The 16808-nt window shown below is 41.3% G+C and overlaps 1 protein-coding gene across 3 annotated transcripts in view; it reads right to left on the bottom strand.

Moving 5' to 3' along the window:
* LOC118382938 (titin) overlaps window positions 1–16808 on the bottom strand; it is a 28334-nt gene that overhangs the window by 2281 nt on the left and 9245 nt on the right. For 2 of the 3 annotated variants that reach the window (XM_052509863.1, XM_052509864.1), the window contains exons 5-6: window positions 6635–6757; window positions 2329–3842 (exon numbers count right to left, since the gene is read on the bottom strand). In XM_052509863.1, coding sequence (XP_052365823.1) covers window positions 2723–3842; window positions 6635–6757 — 1243 coding nt within the window. In that variant the 3' untranslated portion in view covers window positions 2329–2722. Of the gene's footprint in view, window positions 1–69; window positions 179–2328; window positions 3843–6634; window positions 6758–16808 lie in introns of those variants that run through there. The other variant, XR_008119701.1, reaches the window with a different exon arrangement.

The raw sequence follows: 16808 nt of genomic DNA, 5'->3' as shown, positions 1-16808 counted from the left end.
CCGTTCTATCTACCTGTCTGTCTACCTGTCTGTCTACCGTTCTGTCTATCTACCGGTCTGTCTATCTACCTGTCTGTCTGCCGGTCTGTCTGCCGGTCTGTCTGCCGGTCTGTCTGCCGGTCTGTCTGCCGGTCTGTCTGCCGGTCTGTCTACCTGTCTGTCTACCGGTCTGTCTATACTGTCTATCTACCTGTCTATACCTGTCTATCTACCGGTCTGTCTGCCTGTCTGCCGATACTGTCTGTCTACCGGTCTGTCTACCGGTCTATCTACCTGTCTGTCTATACTGTCTGTCTGCCTGTCTGTCTACCTGTCTGTCTACCGGTCTGTCTATCTACCGGTCTATCTACCGGTCTGTCTGCCGGTCTGTCTGCCGGTCTGTCTGCCGGTCTGTCTCCCGGTCTGTCTGCCAGTCTGTCTGCCAGTCTGTCTGCCGGTCTGTCTGCCGGTCTGTCTGCCAGTCTGTCTGCCGGTCTGTCTACCTGTCTGTCTACCGGTCTGTCTATATGCACACATGACTGTAAGTCGCTTTGGATAAAAGCGTCTGCTAAATGGCATATATTATTATTATTATTATTACTGTCTATCTACCTGTCTATACCTGTCTATCTACCGGTCTGTCTACCGGTCTGTCTACCTGTCTGTCTATACTGTCTGTCTGCCGGTCTGTCTGCCGGTCTGTCTGCCGGTCTGTCTGCCGGTCTGTCTGCCGGTCTGTCTGCCGGTCTGTCGATACTGTCTATCTACCGGTCTGTCTGCCGGTCTGTCTGCCGGTCTGTCTGCCGGTCTGTCTGCAGGTCTGTCGATACTGTCTATCTACCGGTCTGTCTACCTGTCTGTCGATACTGTCTATCTACCGGTCTGTCTACCTGTCTGTCTGTCGGTCTGTCTGTCGGTCTGTCTGTCGGTCTGTCTGTCTGTCGGTCTGCCGGTCTGTCTGTCGGTCTGTCGATACTGTCTATCTACCGGTCTGTCTACCTGTCTGTCGATACTGTCTATCTACCGGTCTGTCTACATGTCTGTCTATCGGTCTGTCTATCGGTCTGTCTATCGGTCTGTCTACCTGTCTGTCTACCTGTCTATCTACCGGCCTGTCTACCTGTCTGTCGATACTGTCTATCTACCGGTCTGTCTACATGTCTATCTACATGTCTATCTACATGTCTGTCTACCGGTCTGTCTACATGTCTGTCTACATGTCTATCTACATGTCTGTCGATACTGTCTGTCTACCGGTCTGTCTACCGGTCTGTCTACCTGTCTATACCGTCTATCTACCTGTCTGTCTGCCGGTCTGTCTATACTGTCTATCTACCGGTCTGTCTGCCTGTCTGTCGATACTGTCTGTCTGCCGGTCTGTCTACCGGTCTGTCTGCCGGTCTGTCTGCCGGTCTGTCTGCCTGTCTGTCTATACTGTCTGTCTATACTGTCTGTCTGTCTATACTGTCTATCTACCGGTCTGTCTGCCTGTCTGTCGATACTGTCTGTCTGCCGGCCTGTCTGCCGGTCTGTCTGCCGGGCTGTCTGCCGGTCTGTCGATACTGTCTATCTACCGGTCTGTCTGCCGGTCTGTCTGCCTGTCTGTCTGCCTGTCTGTCTATACTGTCTGTCGATACTGTCTGTCTGTCGATACTGTCTGTCTGTCGATACTGTCTGTCTGTCGATACTGTCTGTCTGTCTACCTGTCTGTCTGCCGGTCTGTCTACCGGTCTGTCTGCCGGTCTGTCTGCCGGTCTGTCTGCCTGTCTGTCTATACTGTCTGTCTATACTGTCTGTCTGTCTATACTGTCTATCTACCGGTCTGTCTGCCTGTCTGTCGATACTGTCTGTCTGCCGGCCTGTCTGCCGGTCTGTCTGCTGGGCTGTCTGCCGGTCTGTCGATACTGTCTATCTACCGGTCTGTCTGCCGGTCTGTCTGCCTGTCTGTCTGCCTGTCTGTCTATACTGTCTGTCGATACTGTCTGTCTGTCGATACTGTCTGTCTGTCGATACTGTCTGTCTGCCGGTCTGTCTACCGGTCTGTCTGCCGGTCTGTCTGCCGGTCTGTCTGCCTGTCTGTCTATACTGTCTGTCTATACTGTCTGTCTGTCTATACTGTCTATCTACCGGTCTGTCTGCCTGTCTGTCGATACTGTCTGTCTGCCGGTCTGTCTGCCGGTCTGTCTGCCGGTCTGTCTGCCGGTCTGTCTGCCGGTCTGTCGATACTGTCTATCTACCGGTCTGTCTGCCGGTCTGTCTGCCTGTCTGCCTGTCTGTCTGCCTGTCTGTCTGCCTGTCTGTCTGCCTGTCTGTCTATACTGTCTGTCTCTGTAGCTCAGTTGGTAGAGCATGGCGCTTGTAACGCCAGGGTAGTGGGTTCGATTCCCGGGACCACCCATACGTAGAATGTATGCACACATGACTGTAAGTCGCTTTGGATAAAAGCGTCTGCTAAATGGCATATATTATTATTATATTATACTGTCTGTCTGTCGATACTGTCTGTCTACCTGTCTGTCTGCCGGTCTGTCTGCCGGTCTGTCTACCGGTCTATCTACCTGTCTGTCTACCGGTCTGTCTACCGGTCTGTCTACCGGTCTGTCTGCCGGTCTGTCGATACTGTCTATCTACCGGTGTGTCTACCTGTCTGTCTACCGGTCTATCTACCAGTCTATCTACCAGTCTGTCTACCTGTCTGTCTACCTGTCTGTCTACCTGTCTGTCTACCTGTCTGTCTACCTGTCTATATACCTGTCTGTCTACCTGTCTGTCTATACTGTCTGTCTACTGTTCTGTCTGCCTGTCTGTCTGCCTGTGTGTCTATATGGTCTCCCTCTGAGGCCTTCTCCGGGAGCTGAGCTAGGGGGGGGGGGTGGAGAAGCTGGCGACAGAGGTGCTCTTTAAACCCTGTAAAGGGTTCCAGTAACCCAGGCTGGACTGGGACACACCCCTCCTCCTCCTCCTCCCACAGACACCCCAACGTCGTCCCCAGTCTCCCCCAGTCCCTCAGCCTCCTTGTGTTGGAGATGGGTAGTCTTCTCAGGGCTGGTTTCAGGGGACGGATGGGGCAACGCTGGAGCTGAGACTGGGACTGTGGCTGTCTCAGGTTGCTGCTGTTCTCAGCCTTGGACCATGTGATGCTCAGTCTGATCAACAGCATCGCTCCCCTCCCCTGGGTTGGAGCCCTTGGTTCAGTCCACTCAGTCCTTCCTTGGGTTAAAGCCTTTGGATCGGTCCACTCAGAGTATGGAGGGGTGTTATCTCTCAGAAGGTGTGGCTGGAATCTGTATACTTTCTCAGGACCGATGGTGTTAGATATAGCGCAGGTGGCTGTAGAAGAGAGGACTCTGGGATACGGGGGTTTTCTATCTTCCTCTGGCTTCCTGGTTTGCGTTTCGTTGTCAAGGGTTATCGGGTACACGGCCTGCGGCGCGGGGCTGTGGAACGTGATGCGTTGGGTCTTAGTTGGAGGTGGATCAGAAATGATCTTGGACATGGTCACAACAGGTGCTTTGAGGAGGTCCTCATTATTAAAACTCTTCTTCAGACCAACAGTCTTCTTCTCTGGCAGTCCAGGGGGAACATCTCCCTGCTTCTTCAGACCAACACTCTTCTTCTCAGGAAGTCCAGAGGGAACATCTCCCTTCTTCTCAGGAAGTCCAGGGGGAACATCTCCCTTCTTCTCAGGAAGTCCAGGGGGAATATCTCCCTTCTTCTCAGGAAGTCCAGAGGGAACATCTCCCTGCTTCTTCAGACCAACAGTCTTCTTCTCAGGAAGTCCAGAGGGAACATCTCCCTGCTTCTTCAGACCAACAGTCTTCTTCTCTGGAAATCCAGGGGGAACATCTCCCTTCTTCTCAGGCCTACAACAAAATGTGAATAGAGACTGAGAATTCAGTCTTACCATCATGCAAAGCAGAGAGACACAGAGACAACAGGGACATGGAGGTGCTCTGATTTCTAACATGTTTTGAAAAGGGATTTCATGTTTTCTCTCTCTCTGTGGAAAACGGCTGGCATTTAGAGTATAATATGTTGTACATTGACATTTATTGTCAGAGTCAGTTTGCAGAGTGAACACGGCAGCACGGTGTATTGTCCAAAACAAGCTTGTGTTTTATATCCCTGGAGAGATCCATCCTCGGTTTTAGGAATTGTTCTGAATCTTCTCATTATCGTGTCAGAGATGGATAATCTCAATTCAATAAAAGACCAATAAAACATTTCAATCACTAGCAGTTTGTTCGTTCCACGAATGATGCTTTGACATTTTCACTTTATCCAAAAAGGAACACCGAAACTCCAATATCACTTATAGTTAATGGATTATTATCCTGAAATTTACCCCCCCGTTCTAAATCCTGCCTTTTACGAGCTAGCCCTCCGTATTGGCTGTTCTAAGAAAGCTAGCCCTCCGTATTGGCTGTTGGACAGAAAGCTAGCCCTCCGTATTGGCTGTTCTACAGAAAGCTAGCCCTCCGTATTGGCTGTTGGACAGAAAGCTAGCTCTCCGTATTGGCTGTTTGATAGAAAGCTAGCCCTCCGTATTGGCTGTTGGACAGAAAGCTAGCCCTCCGTATTGGCTGTTTGACAGAAAGCTAGCTCTCCGTATTGGCTGTTTGACAGAAAGCTAGCCCTCCGTGTTGGCTGTTTGACAGAAAGCTAGCCCTCCGTATTGGCTGTTTGACAGAAAGCCAGCCCTCCTATTGGCTGATTGACAGAAAGCTATCCCTCCGTATTGGCTGTTTGATAGAAAGCTAGCCCTCCGTATTGGCTGTTTGACAGAAAGCTATCCCTCCGTATTGGCTGTTTGACAGAAAGCTATCCCTCCGTATTGGCTGTTCGACAGAAAGCTAGCCCTCCTATTGGCTGTTTGATAGAAAGCTAGCCCTCCGTATTGGCTGTTTGACAGAAAGCTATCCCTCCGTATTGGCTGTTCGACAGAAAGCTAGCCCTCCTATTGGCTGTTTGACAGAAAGCCAGCCCTCCTATTGGCTGATTGACAGAAAGCTAGCCCTCCTATTGGCTGTTTGCATTCCAGAAGCACGTCTTCCTTTTTATTTCATATTGAGCCACTTTACGGCCATTTTATTAGTCCAACTGCGTTCCATGCTAGAGGAGATTGTGGTTTTTGTGTGTGTGTGTGTGTGTGTGTGTGTGGTTTTTGTGTGTGTGTGTGTGTGTGTGTGGTTTGTGTTTGTGTTTGTGTTTGTGTTTGTGTTTGTGTTTGTGTGTGTGTGTGTGTGTGTGTGTGTGTGTGTGTGTGTGTGTGTGTGTGTGTGTGTGTGTAATCTGCATCGCCCTCACAACTCTCCAGTTCAGCTCAGGCTCTTAACCTCTCTCTCCCTCTTTCTCGAACCAGATAGTTAAATGAATGTCTCAGAGTTCCTCTCCTCCTGCTTCCCCCGTTCTCCTCTCCTGCTCCCCCCCGTTTCCTCCTGCCTCAGGCAGCAGACTAACCAGCCTTTAAATCATTAATAAGCAGAAAATGAGACCGCGATTGTCTGCTGCCGGAGATATTGACGAGGCACTTCTTTCTCCTCTTCACCTCTCTTTTCATTTGTTGCCATGAATTTAACGAACAAGACACTCATATTTAGAGGAGCTAAAGCTGTGAAAACAGATTACTGTACGTAGACTACACCTGGGGAGGGATGATTACTGTATGTAGACTATACCTGGGGAGGGATGATTACTGTATATAGACTACACCTGGGGAGGGATGATTGCTGTATATAGACTATACCTGGGGAGGGATGATTACTTTATGTAGACTATACCTGGGGAGGGATGATTGCTGTATATAGACTATACCTGGGGAGGGATGATTGCTGTATATAGACTATACCTGGGGAGGGATGATTACTGTATGTAGACTATACCTGGGGAGGGATGATTGCTGTATGTAGACTATACCTGGGAAGGGATGATTGCTGTATGTAGACTATACCTGGGGAGGGATGATTGCTGTATGTAGACTATACCTGGGGAGGGATGATTGCTGTATGTAGACTACACCTGGGGAGGGATGATTGCTGTATGTAGACTACACCTGGGGAGGGATGATTGCTGTATGTAGACTATACCTGGGGAGGGATGATTGCTGTATGTAGACTACGCCTGGGGAGGGATGATTGCTGTATATAGACTATACCTGGGAAGGGATGATTGCTGTATATAGACTACACCTGGGGAGGGATGATTGCTGTATGTAGACTATACCTGGGGAGGGATGATTGCTGTATGTAGACTACACCTGGGGAGGGATGATTGCTGTATATAGACTATACCTGGGGAGGGATGATTGCTGTATATAGACTACACCTGGGGAGGGATGATTGCTGTATGTAGACTATACCTGGGGAGGGATGATTGCTGTATGTAGACTACACCTGGGGAGGGATGATTACTGTATGTAGACTATACCTGGGGAGGGATGATTGCTGTATATAGACTATACCTGGGGAGGGATGATTGCTGTATATAGACTATACCTGGGTGGGGAGAAGCGTGAGACTCCATTATTAGCAGGACTGTGGCGGGGTCCCCCAGGGGTGTCCTGACGCCCCTGTAGAGTTACTTTGTGAGTAGCTCCTCTTCCTCAAATTGGGCCGTGAGTAATTAGTTAGAACCTACATTGAGAAAGGTATCTAACCTGTACCCAGCTGGACCTGCGGGTCTTTCCTGGTGCAGAGGCTCGTGGGTTCTGGTAGATTTGATGATGGGTGGAAGTCTGGAACATCTCAGGTAGCCAGTACCCCTCAATTCCAGACTGGCTCTATGACAAACATAAAGAAACATGTACTGAGTGATAAAATATTAGGAACACCTGCTCTTTCCATGACACACTGTAGACTGACCAGGTGAATCCAGGTGAAAGAAGCTATGATCCCTTATTGATGTCACCTGTTAAATCCACTTCAATCAGTGTGGATGGAAGGGAGGAGACAGGTTAAATAAGGAGTTTTAAGCCTTGAGACAATTGAGACATGGATTGTGTATGTGAGCCATTCAGAGGGTGAATGGGCAAGATAAAATATTTAAAAGCCTTTGAACAGGGTATGGTAGTAGGTGCCAGGCGCACCGGTTTTTGTCAAGAACTGCAATGCTGCTGTGTTTTTCACTCTTAGTAGTTTCCTGTGTGTATCGAGAATGGCCCACCACCCGAAGGACATCAAGCCAACTTGACACAACTGTGGGAAGCACTGGAGTCAACATGGGTCAGCATCCCTGTGGAACGCTTTCAACACCTTGTAGAGTCCATGCCCTGACAAACTGATGCTGTTCTGAGTGTGAAAGGGGGGGTGCAACTCACTATTAGGTTCCTAATGTCTGGTGTACTCTGTGTATACACATGGGGTTACATTGACTCATACAGACGTGGGGTCATATTGACTCATACAGACGTGGGGTTATATTGACTCATATAGACATGGGGTCATATTGACTCAAAGGCATGGGGTTATATTGACTCATATAGACATGGGGTTACATTGACTCATACAGGCATGGGGTTATATTGACTCATATAGACATGGGGTTATATTGACTCATATAGACATGGGGTTATATTGACTCATATAGGCATGGGGTTATATTGACTCATAGACAATGGGTCATATTGACTCATATAGGCATGGGGTTATATTGACTCATATAGGCATGGGGTTATATTGACTCATATAGGCATGGGGTTATATTGACTCATATAGGCATGGGGTTATATTGACTCATATAGGCATGGGGTTATATTGACTCATATAGGCATGGGGTTATATTGACTCATATAGGCATGGGGTTATATAGACTCATATAGGGATGGGGTTATATTGACTCATATAGGCATGGGGTTATATTGACTCATATAGGCATGGGGTTATATTGACTCATATAGACATGGGGTTATATTGACTCATATAGACATGGGGTTATATTGACTCATATAGACATGGGGTCATATTGACTCATATAGACATGGGGTCATATTGACTCAAAGGCATGGGGTTATATTGACTCATATAGACATGGGGTTACATTGACTCATACAGGCATGGGGTTATATTGACTCATATAGACATGGGGTTATATTGACTCATATAGACATTAGGTTATATTGACTCATATAGACATGGGGTCATATTGACTCATACAGACAATGGGTCATATTGCCTCATAGGCATGGGGTCATATTGACTCACATAGACATTGGGTTATATTGACTCATATATACATGGGGTCATATTGACTCATATAGACATGGGGTTATATTGACTCATACAGACATGGGGTCATATTGACTCATATAGACATGGGGTTATATTGACTCATATAGACATGGGGTTATATTGACTCATATAGACATGGGTTATATTGACTCATAGACATGGGGTTATATTGACTCATATAGACATTGGATTATATTGACTCATATAGACATGGGATTATATTGACTCAAAGGCATGGGGTTATATTGACTCATATAGACATTGGATTATATTGACTCATATAGACATGGGGTTATATTGACTCATATAGACATGGGGTGATATTGACTCATATAGACATGGGGTCATATTGACTCATATAGACATGGGGTCATATTGACTCATATAGACATGGGATTATATTGACTCAAAGGCATGGGGTTATATTGACTCATATAGACATGGGGTTATATTGACTCATATAGACATGGGATTATATTGACTCAAAGGCATGGGGTTATATTGACTCATATAGACATTGGATTATATTGACTCATATAGACATGGGGTCATATTGACTCATATAGACATGGGGTCATATTGACTCATATAGACATGGGGTCATATTGACTCATATAGACATGGGATTATATTGACTCAAAGGCATGGGGTTATATTGACTCATATAGACATTAGGTTATATTGACTCATATAGACATGGGGTCATATTGACTCATACAGACAATGGGTCATATTGCCTCATAGGCATGGGGTCATATTGACTCACATAGACATTGGGTTATATTGACTCATATATACATGGGGTCATATTGACTCATATAGACATGGGGTTATATTGACTCATAGAGACATGGGGTCATATTGACTCATATAGACATGGGGTTATATTGACTCATATAGACATCGGGTTATATTGACTCATATAGACATGGGTTATATTGACTCATATAGACATGGGGTTATATTGACTCATATAGACATGGGTTATATTGACTCATATAGACATGGCGTTATATTGACTCATATAGACATGGGGTTATATTGACTCATATAGACATTGGATTATATTGACTCATATAGACATGGGATTATATTGACTCAAAGGCATGGGGTTATATTGACTCATATAGACATTGGATTATATTGACTCATATAGACATTGGATTATATTGACTCATATAGACATTGGATTATATTGACTCAAAGGCATGGGGTTTATTGACTCATATAGACATTGGATTATATTGACTCATATAGACATTGGATTATATTGACTCATATAGACATTGGATTATATTGACTCATATAGACATTGGATTATATTGACTCATATAGACATGGGGTTATATTGACTCATATAGACATGGGATTATATTGACTCATATAGACATGGGGTTATATTGACTCATATATACATGGGGTTATATTGACTCATATAGACATGGGGTCATATTGACTCATATAGACATGGGGTCATATTGACTCATATAGACATGGGGTCATATTGACTCATATAGACATGGGGTCATATTGACTCATATAGACATGGGGTCATATTGACTCATATAGACATGGGATTATATTGACTCAAAGGCATGGGGTTATATTGACTCATATAGACATGGGGTTACATTGACTCATACAGACATGGGGTTATATTGACTCATATAGACATGGGGTTATATTGACTCATATAGACATGGGGTTATATTGACTCATATAGACATGGGATTATATTGACTCAAAGGCATGGGGTTATATTGACTCATATAGACATGGGGTCATATTGACTCATATAGACATGGGATTATATTGACTCATACAGGCATGGGGTTACATTGACTCATACAGGCATGGGGTTATATTGACTCATATAGACATGGGGTTATATTGACTCATATAGACATTAGGTTATATTGACTCATATAGACATGGGGTCATATTGACTCATACAGACAATGGGTCATATTGCCTCATAGGCATGGGGTCATATTGACTCACATAGACATTGGGTTATATTGACTCATATATACATGGGGTCATATTGACTCATATAGACATGGGGTTATATTGACTCATACAGACATGGGGTCATATTGACTCATATAGACATGGGGTTATATTGACTCATATAGACATGGGGTTATATTGACTCATATAGACATGGGTTATATTGACTCATATAGACATGGGGTTATATTGACTCATATAGACATTGGATTATATTGACTCATATAGACATGGGATTATATTGACTCAAAGGCATGGGGTTATATTGACTCATATAGACATTGGATTATATTGACTCATATAGACATGGGGTTATATTGACTCATGTAGACATGGGGTCATATTGACTCATATAGACATGGGGTCATATTGACTCATATAGACATGGGGTCATATTGACTCATATAGACATGGGATTATATTGACTCAAAGGCATGGGGTTATATTGACTCATATAGACATGGGGTTATATTGACTCATAGACATGGGATTATATTGACTCAAAGGCATGGGGTTATATTGACTCATATAGACATTGGATTATATTGACTCATATAGACATGGGGTTATATTGACTCATATAGACATGGGGTCATATTGACTCATATAGACATGGGGTCATATTGACTCATATAGACATGGGGTCATATTGACTCATATAGACATGGGATTATATTGACTCAAAGGCATGGGGTTATATTGACTCATATAGACATTAGGTTATATTGACTCATATAGACATGGGGTCATATTGACTCATACAGACAATGGGTCATATTGCCTCATAGGCATGGGGTCATATTGACTCACATAGACATTGGGTTATATTGACTCATATATACATGGGGTCATATTGACTCATATAGACATGGGGTTATATTGACTCATACAGACATGGGGTCATATTGACTCATATAGACATGGGATTATATTGACTCAAAGGCATTGGGTTATATTGACTCATGTAGACATGGGGTTATATTGACTCATATAGACATTGGATTCTATTGACTCATATAGACATTGGATTATATTGACTCATATAGACATTGGATTATATTGACTCATATAGACATGGGGTTATATTGACTCATATAGACATGGGATTATATTGACTCATATAGACATGGGATTATATTGACTCATATAGACATGGGGTCATATTGACTCATATAGACATGGGGTTATATTGACTCATATAGACATGGGATTATATTGACTCAAAGGCATGGGGTTATATTGACTCATATAGACATTGGATTCTATTGACTCATATAGACATTGGATTATATTGACTCATATAGACATGGGGTTATATTGACTCATATAGAAATGGGGTCATATTGACTCATATAGACATGGGGTCATATTGACTCATATCGACATGGGGTCATATTGACTCATATAGACATGGGGTTATATTGACTCATATAGACATGGGGTCATATTGACTCATATAGACATGGGGTTATATTGACTCATATAGACATGGGATTATATTGACTCATATAGACATGGGGTTATATTGACTCATACAGACATGGGGTCATATTGACTCATATAGACATGGGGTCATATTGACTCATATAGACATGGGGTCATATTGACTCATATAGACATGGGGTTATATTGACTCATATAGACATGGGGTTATATTGACTCATATAGACATGGGTTATATTGACTCATATAGACATGGGGTTATATTGACTCATATAGACATTGGATTATATTGACTCATATAGACATGGGGTTATATTGACTCATGTAGACATGGGGTCATATTGACTCATATAGACATGGGGTCATATTGACTCATATAGACATGGGGTCATATTGACTCATATAGACATGGGATTATATTGACTCAAAGGCATGGGGTTATATTGACTCATATAGACATGGGGTTATATTGACTCATATAGACATGGGATTATATTGACTCAAAGGCATGGGGTTATATTGACTCATATAGACATTGGATTATATTGACTCATATAGACATGGGGTTATATTGACTCATATAGACATGGGGTCATATTGACTCATATAGACATGGGGTCATATTGACTCATATAGACATGGGGTCATATTGACTCATATAGACATGGGATTATATTGACTCAAAGGCATGGGGTTATATTGACTCATATAGACATTAGGTTATATTGACTCATATAGACATGGGGTCATATTGACTCATACAGACAATGGGTCATATTGCCTCATAGGCATGGGGTCATATTGACTCACATAGACATTGGGTTATATTGACTCATATATACATGGGGTCATATTGACTCATATAGACATGGGGTTATATTGACTCATACAGACATGGGGTCATATTGACTCATATAGACATGGGATTATATTGACTCAAAGGCATTGGGTTATATTGACTCATGTAGACATGGGGTTATATTGACTCATATAGACATTGGATTCTATTGACTCATATAGACATTGGATTCTATTGACTCATATAGACATTGGATTATATTGACTCATATAGACATGGGGTTTATATTGACTCATATAGACATGGGATTATATTGACTCATATAGACATGGGATTATATTGACTCATATAGACATGGGGTCATATTGACTCATATAGACATGGGGTTATATTGACTCATATAGACATGGGATTATATTGACTCAAAGGCATGGGGTTATATTGACTCATATAGACATTGGATTCTATTGACTCATATAGACATTGGATTATATTGACTCATATAGACATGGGGTTATATTGACTCATATAGAAATGGGGTCATATTGACTCATATAGACATGGGGTCATATTGACTCATATCGACATGGGGTCATATTGACTCATATAGACATGGGGTTATATTGACTCATATAGACATGGGGTCATATTGACTCATATAGACATGGGATTATATTGACTCATACAGACATGGGGTTATATTGACTCATACAGACATGGGGTTATATTGACTCATACAGACATGGGGTCATATTGACTCATATAGACATGGGGTCATATTGACTCATATAGACATGGGGTTATATTGACTCATATAGACATGGGGTTATATTGACTCATATAGACATGGGTTATATTGACTCATATAGACATGGGGTTATATTGACTCATATAGACATGGGATTATATTGACTCATATAGACATTGGATTCTATTGACTCATATAGACATTGGATTCTATTGACTCATATAGACATGGGGTCATATTGACTCATATAGACATGGGGTCATATTGACTCATATAGACATGGGGTCATATTGACTCATATAGACATTGGATTATATTGACTCATATAGACATGGGGTTATATTGACTCAAAGGCATGGGGTTATATTGACTCATATAGACATGGGGTTATATTGACTCATATAGACATGGGGTTATATTGACTCATATAGACATGGGGTTATATTGACTCATATAGACATGGGGTTATATTGACTCATATAGACATGGGGTTATATTGACTCATATAGACATGGGGTTATATTGACTCATATAGACATGGGGTTATATTGACTCATATAGACATGGGGTTATATTGACTCATATAAACATTGGGTTATATTGACTCATATAAACATTGGGTTATATTGACTCATATAAACATTGGGTTATATTGACTCATATAAACATTGGATTATATTGACTCATATAGTCATGGGGTTATATTGACTCATATAGACATGGGGTTATATTGACTCATATAGACATGGGATTATATTGACTCATATAGACATGGGGTCATATTGACTCATATAGACATGGGGTTATATTGACTCATATAGACATGGGGTTATATTGACTCATATAGACATGGGGTCATATTGACTCATATAGACATGGGGTCATATTGACTCATATAGACATGGGGTCATATTGACTCATATAGACATTGGATTATATTGACTCATATAGACATGGGATTATATTGACTCATATAGACATGGGGTTATATTGACTCATATAGACATTGGATTCTATTGACTCATATAGACATTGGATTCTATTGACTCATATAGACATTGGATTATATTGACTCATATAGACATGGGGTCATATTGACTCATATAGACATGGGGTCATATTGACTCATATAGACATGGGGTCATATTGACTCATATAGACATGGGGTTATATTGACTCATATAGACATGGGGTTATATTGACTCAAAGGCATGGGGTTATATTGACTCATATAGACATGGGGTTATATTGACTCATATAGACATGGGGTTATATTGACTCATATAGACATGGGGTTATATTGACTCATATAGACATGGGGTTATATTGACTCATATAGACTCATATAGACATGGGGTTATATTGACTCATATAGACATGGGGTTATATTGACTCATATAGACATGGGGTTATATTGACTCATATAGACATGGGGTTATATTGACTCATATAGACATGGGGTTATATTGACTCATATAAACATTGGATTATATTGACTCATATAGACATGGGGTTATATTGACTCATATAGACATGGGATTATATTGACTCATATAGACATGGGGTCATATTGACTCATATAGACATGGGGTTATATTGACTCATATAGACATGGGGTCATATTGACTCATATAGACATGGGGTCATATTGACTCATATAGACATGGGGTCATATTGACTCATATAGACATGGGGTCATATTGACTCATATAGACATTGGATTATATTGACTCATATAGACATGGGATTATATTGACTCATATAGACATGGGGTTATATTGACTCATATAGACATGGGGTTATATTGACTCATATAGACATTGGATTCTATTGACTCATATAGACATTGGATTCTATTGACTCATATAGACATTGGGTCATATTGACTCATATAGACATGGGGTCATATTGACTCATATAGACATGGGGTCATATTGACTCATATAGACATGGGGTTATATTGACTCATATAGACATGGGGTTATATTGACTCAAAGGCATGGGGTTATATTGACTCATATAGACATGGGGTTATATTGACTCATATAGACATGGGGTTATATTGACTCATATAGACATGGGGTTATATTGACTCATATAGACATGGGGTTATATTGACTCATATAGACATGGGGTTATATTGACTCATATAGACATGGGGTTATATTGACTCATATAGACATGGGGTTATATTGACTCATATAGACATGGGGTTATATTGACTCATATAAACATTGGATTATATTGACTCATATAGACATGGGGTTATATTGACTCATATAGACATGGGATTATATTGACTCATATAGACATGGGATTATATTGACTCATATAGACATGGGGTCATATTGACTCATATAGACATGGGGTTATATTGACTCATATAGACATGGGGTTATATTGACTCATATAGACATGGGGTTATATTGACTCATATAGACATGGGGTTATATTGACTCATATAGACATGGGGTTATATTGACTCATATAGACATTGGGTTATATTGACTCATATAGACATTGGATTATATTGACTCATATAGACATGGGATTATATTGACTCATATAGACATGGGGTTATATTGACTCATATAGACATGGGATTATATTGACTCATATAGACATTGGATTATATTGACTCATATAGACATGGGATTATATTGACTCATATAGACATGGGGTTATATTGACTCATATAGACATGGGGTTATATTGACTCATATAGACATGGGGTTATATTGACTCATATAGACATGGGGTTATATTGACTCATATAGACATGGGGTTATATTGACTCATATAGACATGGGGTTATATTGACTCATATAGACATGGGGTTATATTGACTCATATAGACATGGGGTTATATTGACTCATATAGACATGGGGTTATATTGACTCATATAGACATGGGGTTATATTGACTCATATAGACATTGGATTATATTGACTCATATAGACATTGGATTATATTGACTCATATAGACATGGGGTTATATTGACTCATATAGACATGGGGTTATATTGACTCATATAGACATGGGGTTATATTGACTCATATAGACATGGGGTTATATTGACTCATATAGACATGGGGTTATATTGACTCATATAGACATGGGGTTATATTGACTCATATAGACATGGGGTTATATTGACTCATTTTGAAATGGGATTATATTGACTCATATAGACATGGGGTTATATTGACTCATATAGACATGGGGTTATATTGACTCATATAGACATGGGGTTATATTGACTCATATAGACATGGGATTATATTGACTCATATAGACATGGGGTTATATTGACTCATATAGACATTGGATTATATTGACTCATATAGTCATGGGGTTATATTGACTCATATAGACATGGGGTTATATTGACTCATATAGACATGGGATTATATTGACTCATATAGACATGGGGTCATATTGACTCATATAGACATGGGGTTATATTGACTCATATAGACATGGGGTTATATTGACTCATATAGACATGGGGTTATATTGACTCATATAGACATGGGGTCATATTGACTCATATAGACATGGGGTTATATTGACTCATATAGACATGGGGTTATATTGACTCA

Source organism: Oncorhynchus keta, unplaced genomic scaffold (genome assembly GCF_023373465.1).
Source record: "Oncorhynchus keta strain PuntledgeMale-10-30-2019 unplaced genomic scaffold, Oket_V2 Un_contig_5049_pilon_pilon, whole genome shotgun sequence".
In the NCBI taxonomy this organism is placed as follows: domain Eukaryota; kingdom Metazoa; phylum Chordata; class Actinopteri; order Salmoniformes; family Salmonidae; genus Oncorhynchus; species Oncorhynchus keta.
The sequence above is the reverse complement of the archived record's forward strand: the minus strand, read 5'-3'. Positions and strand labels throughout refer to the sequence as shown.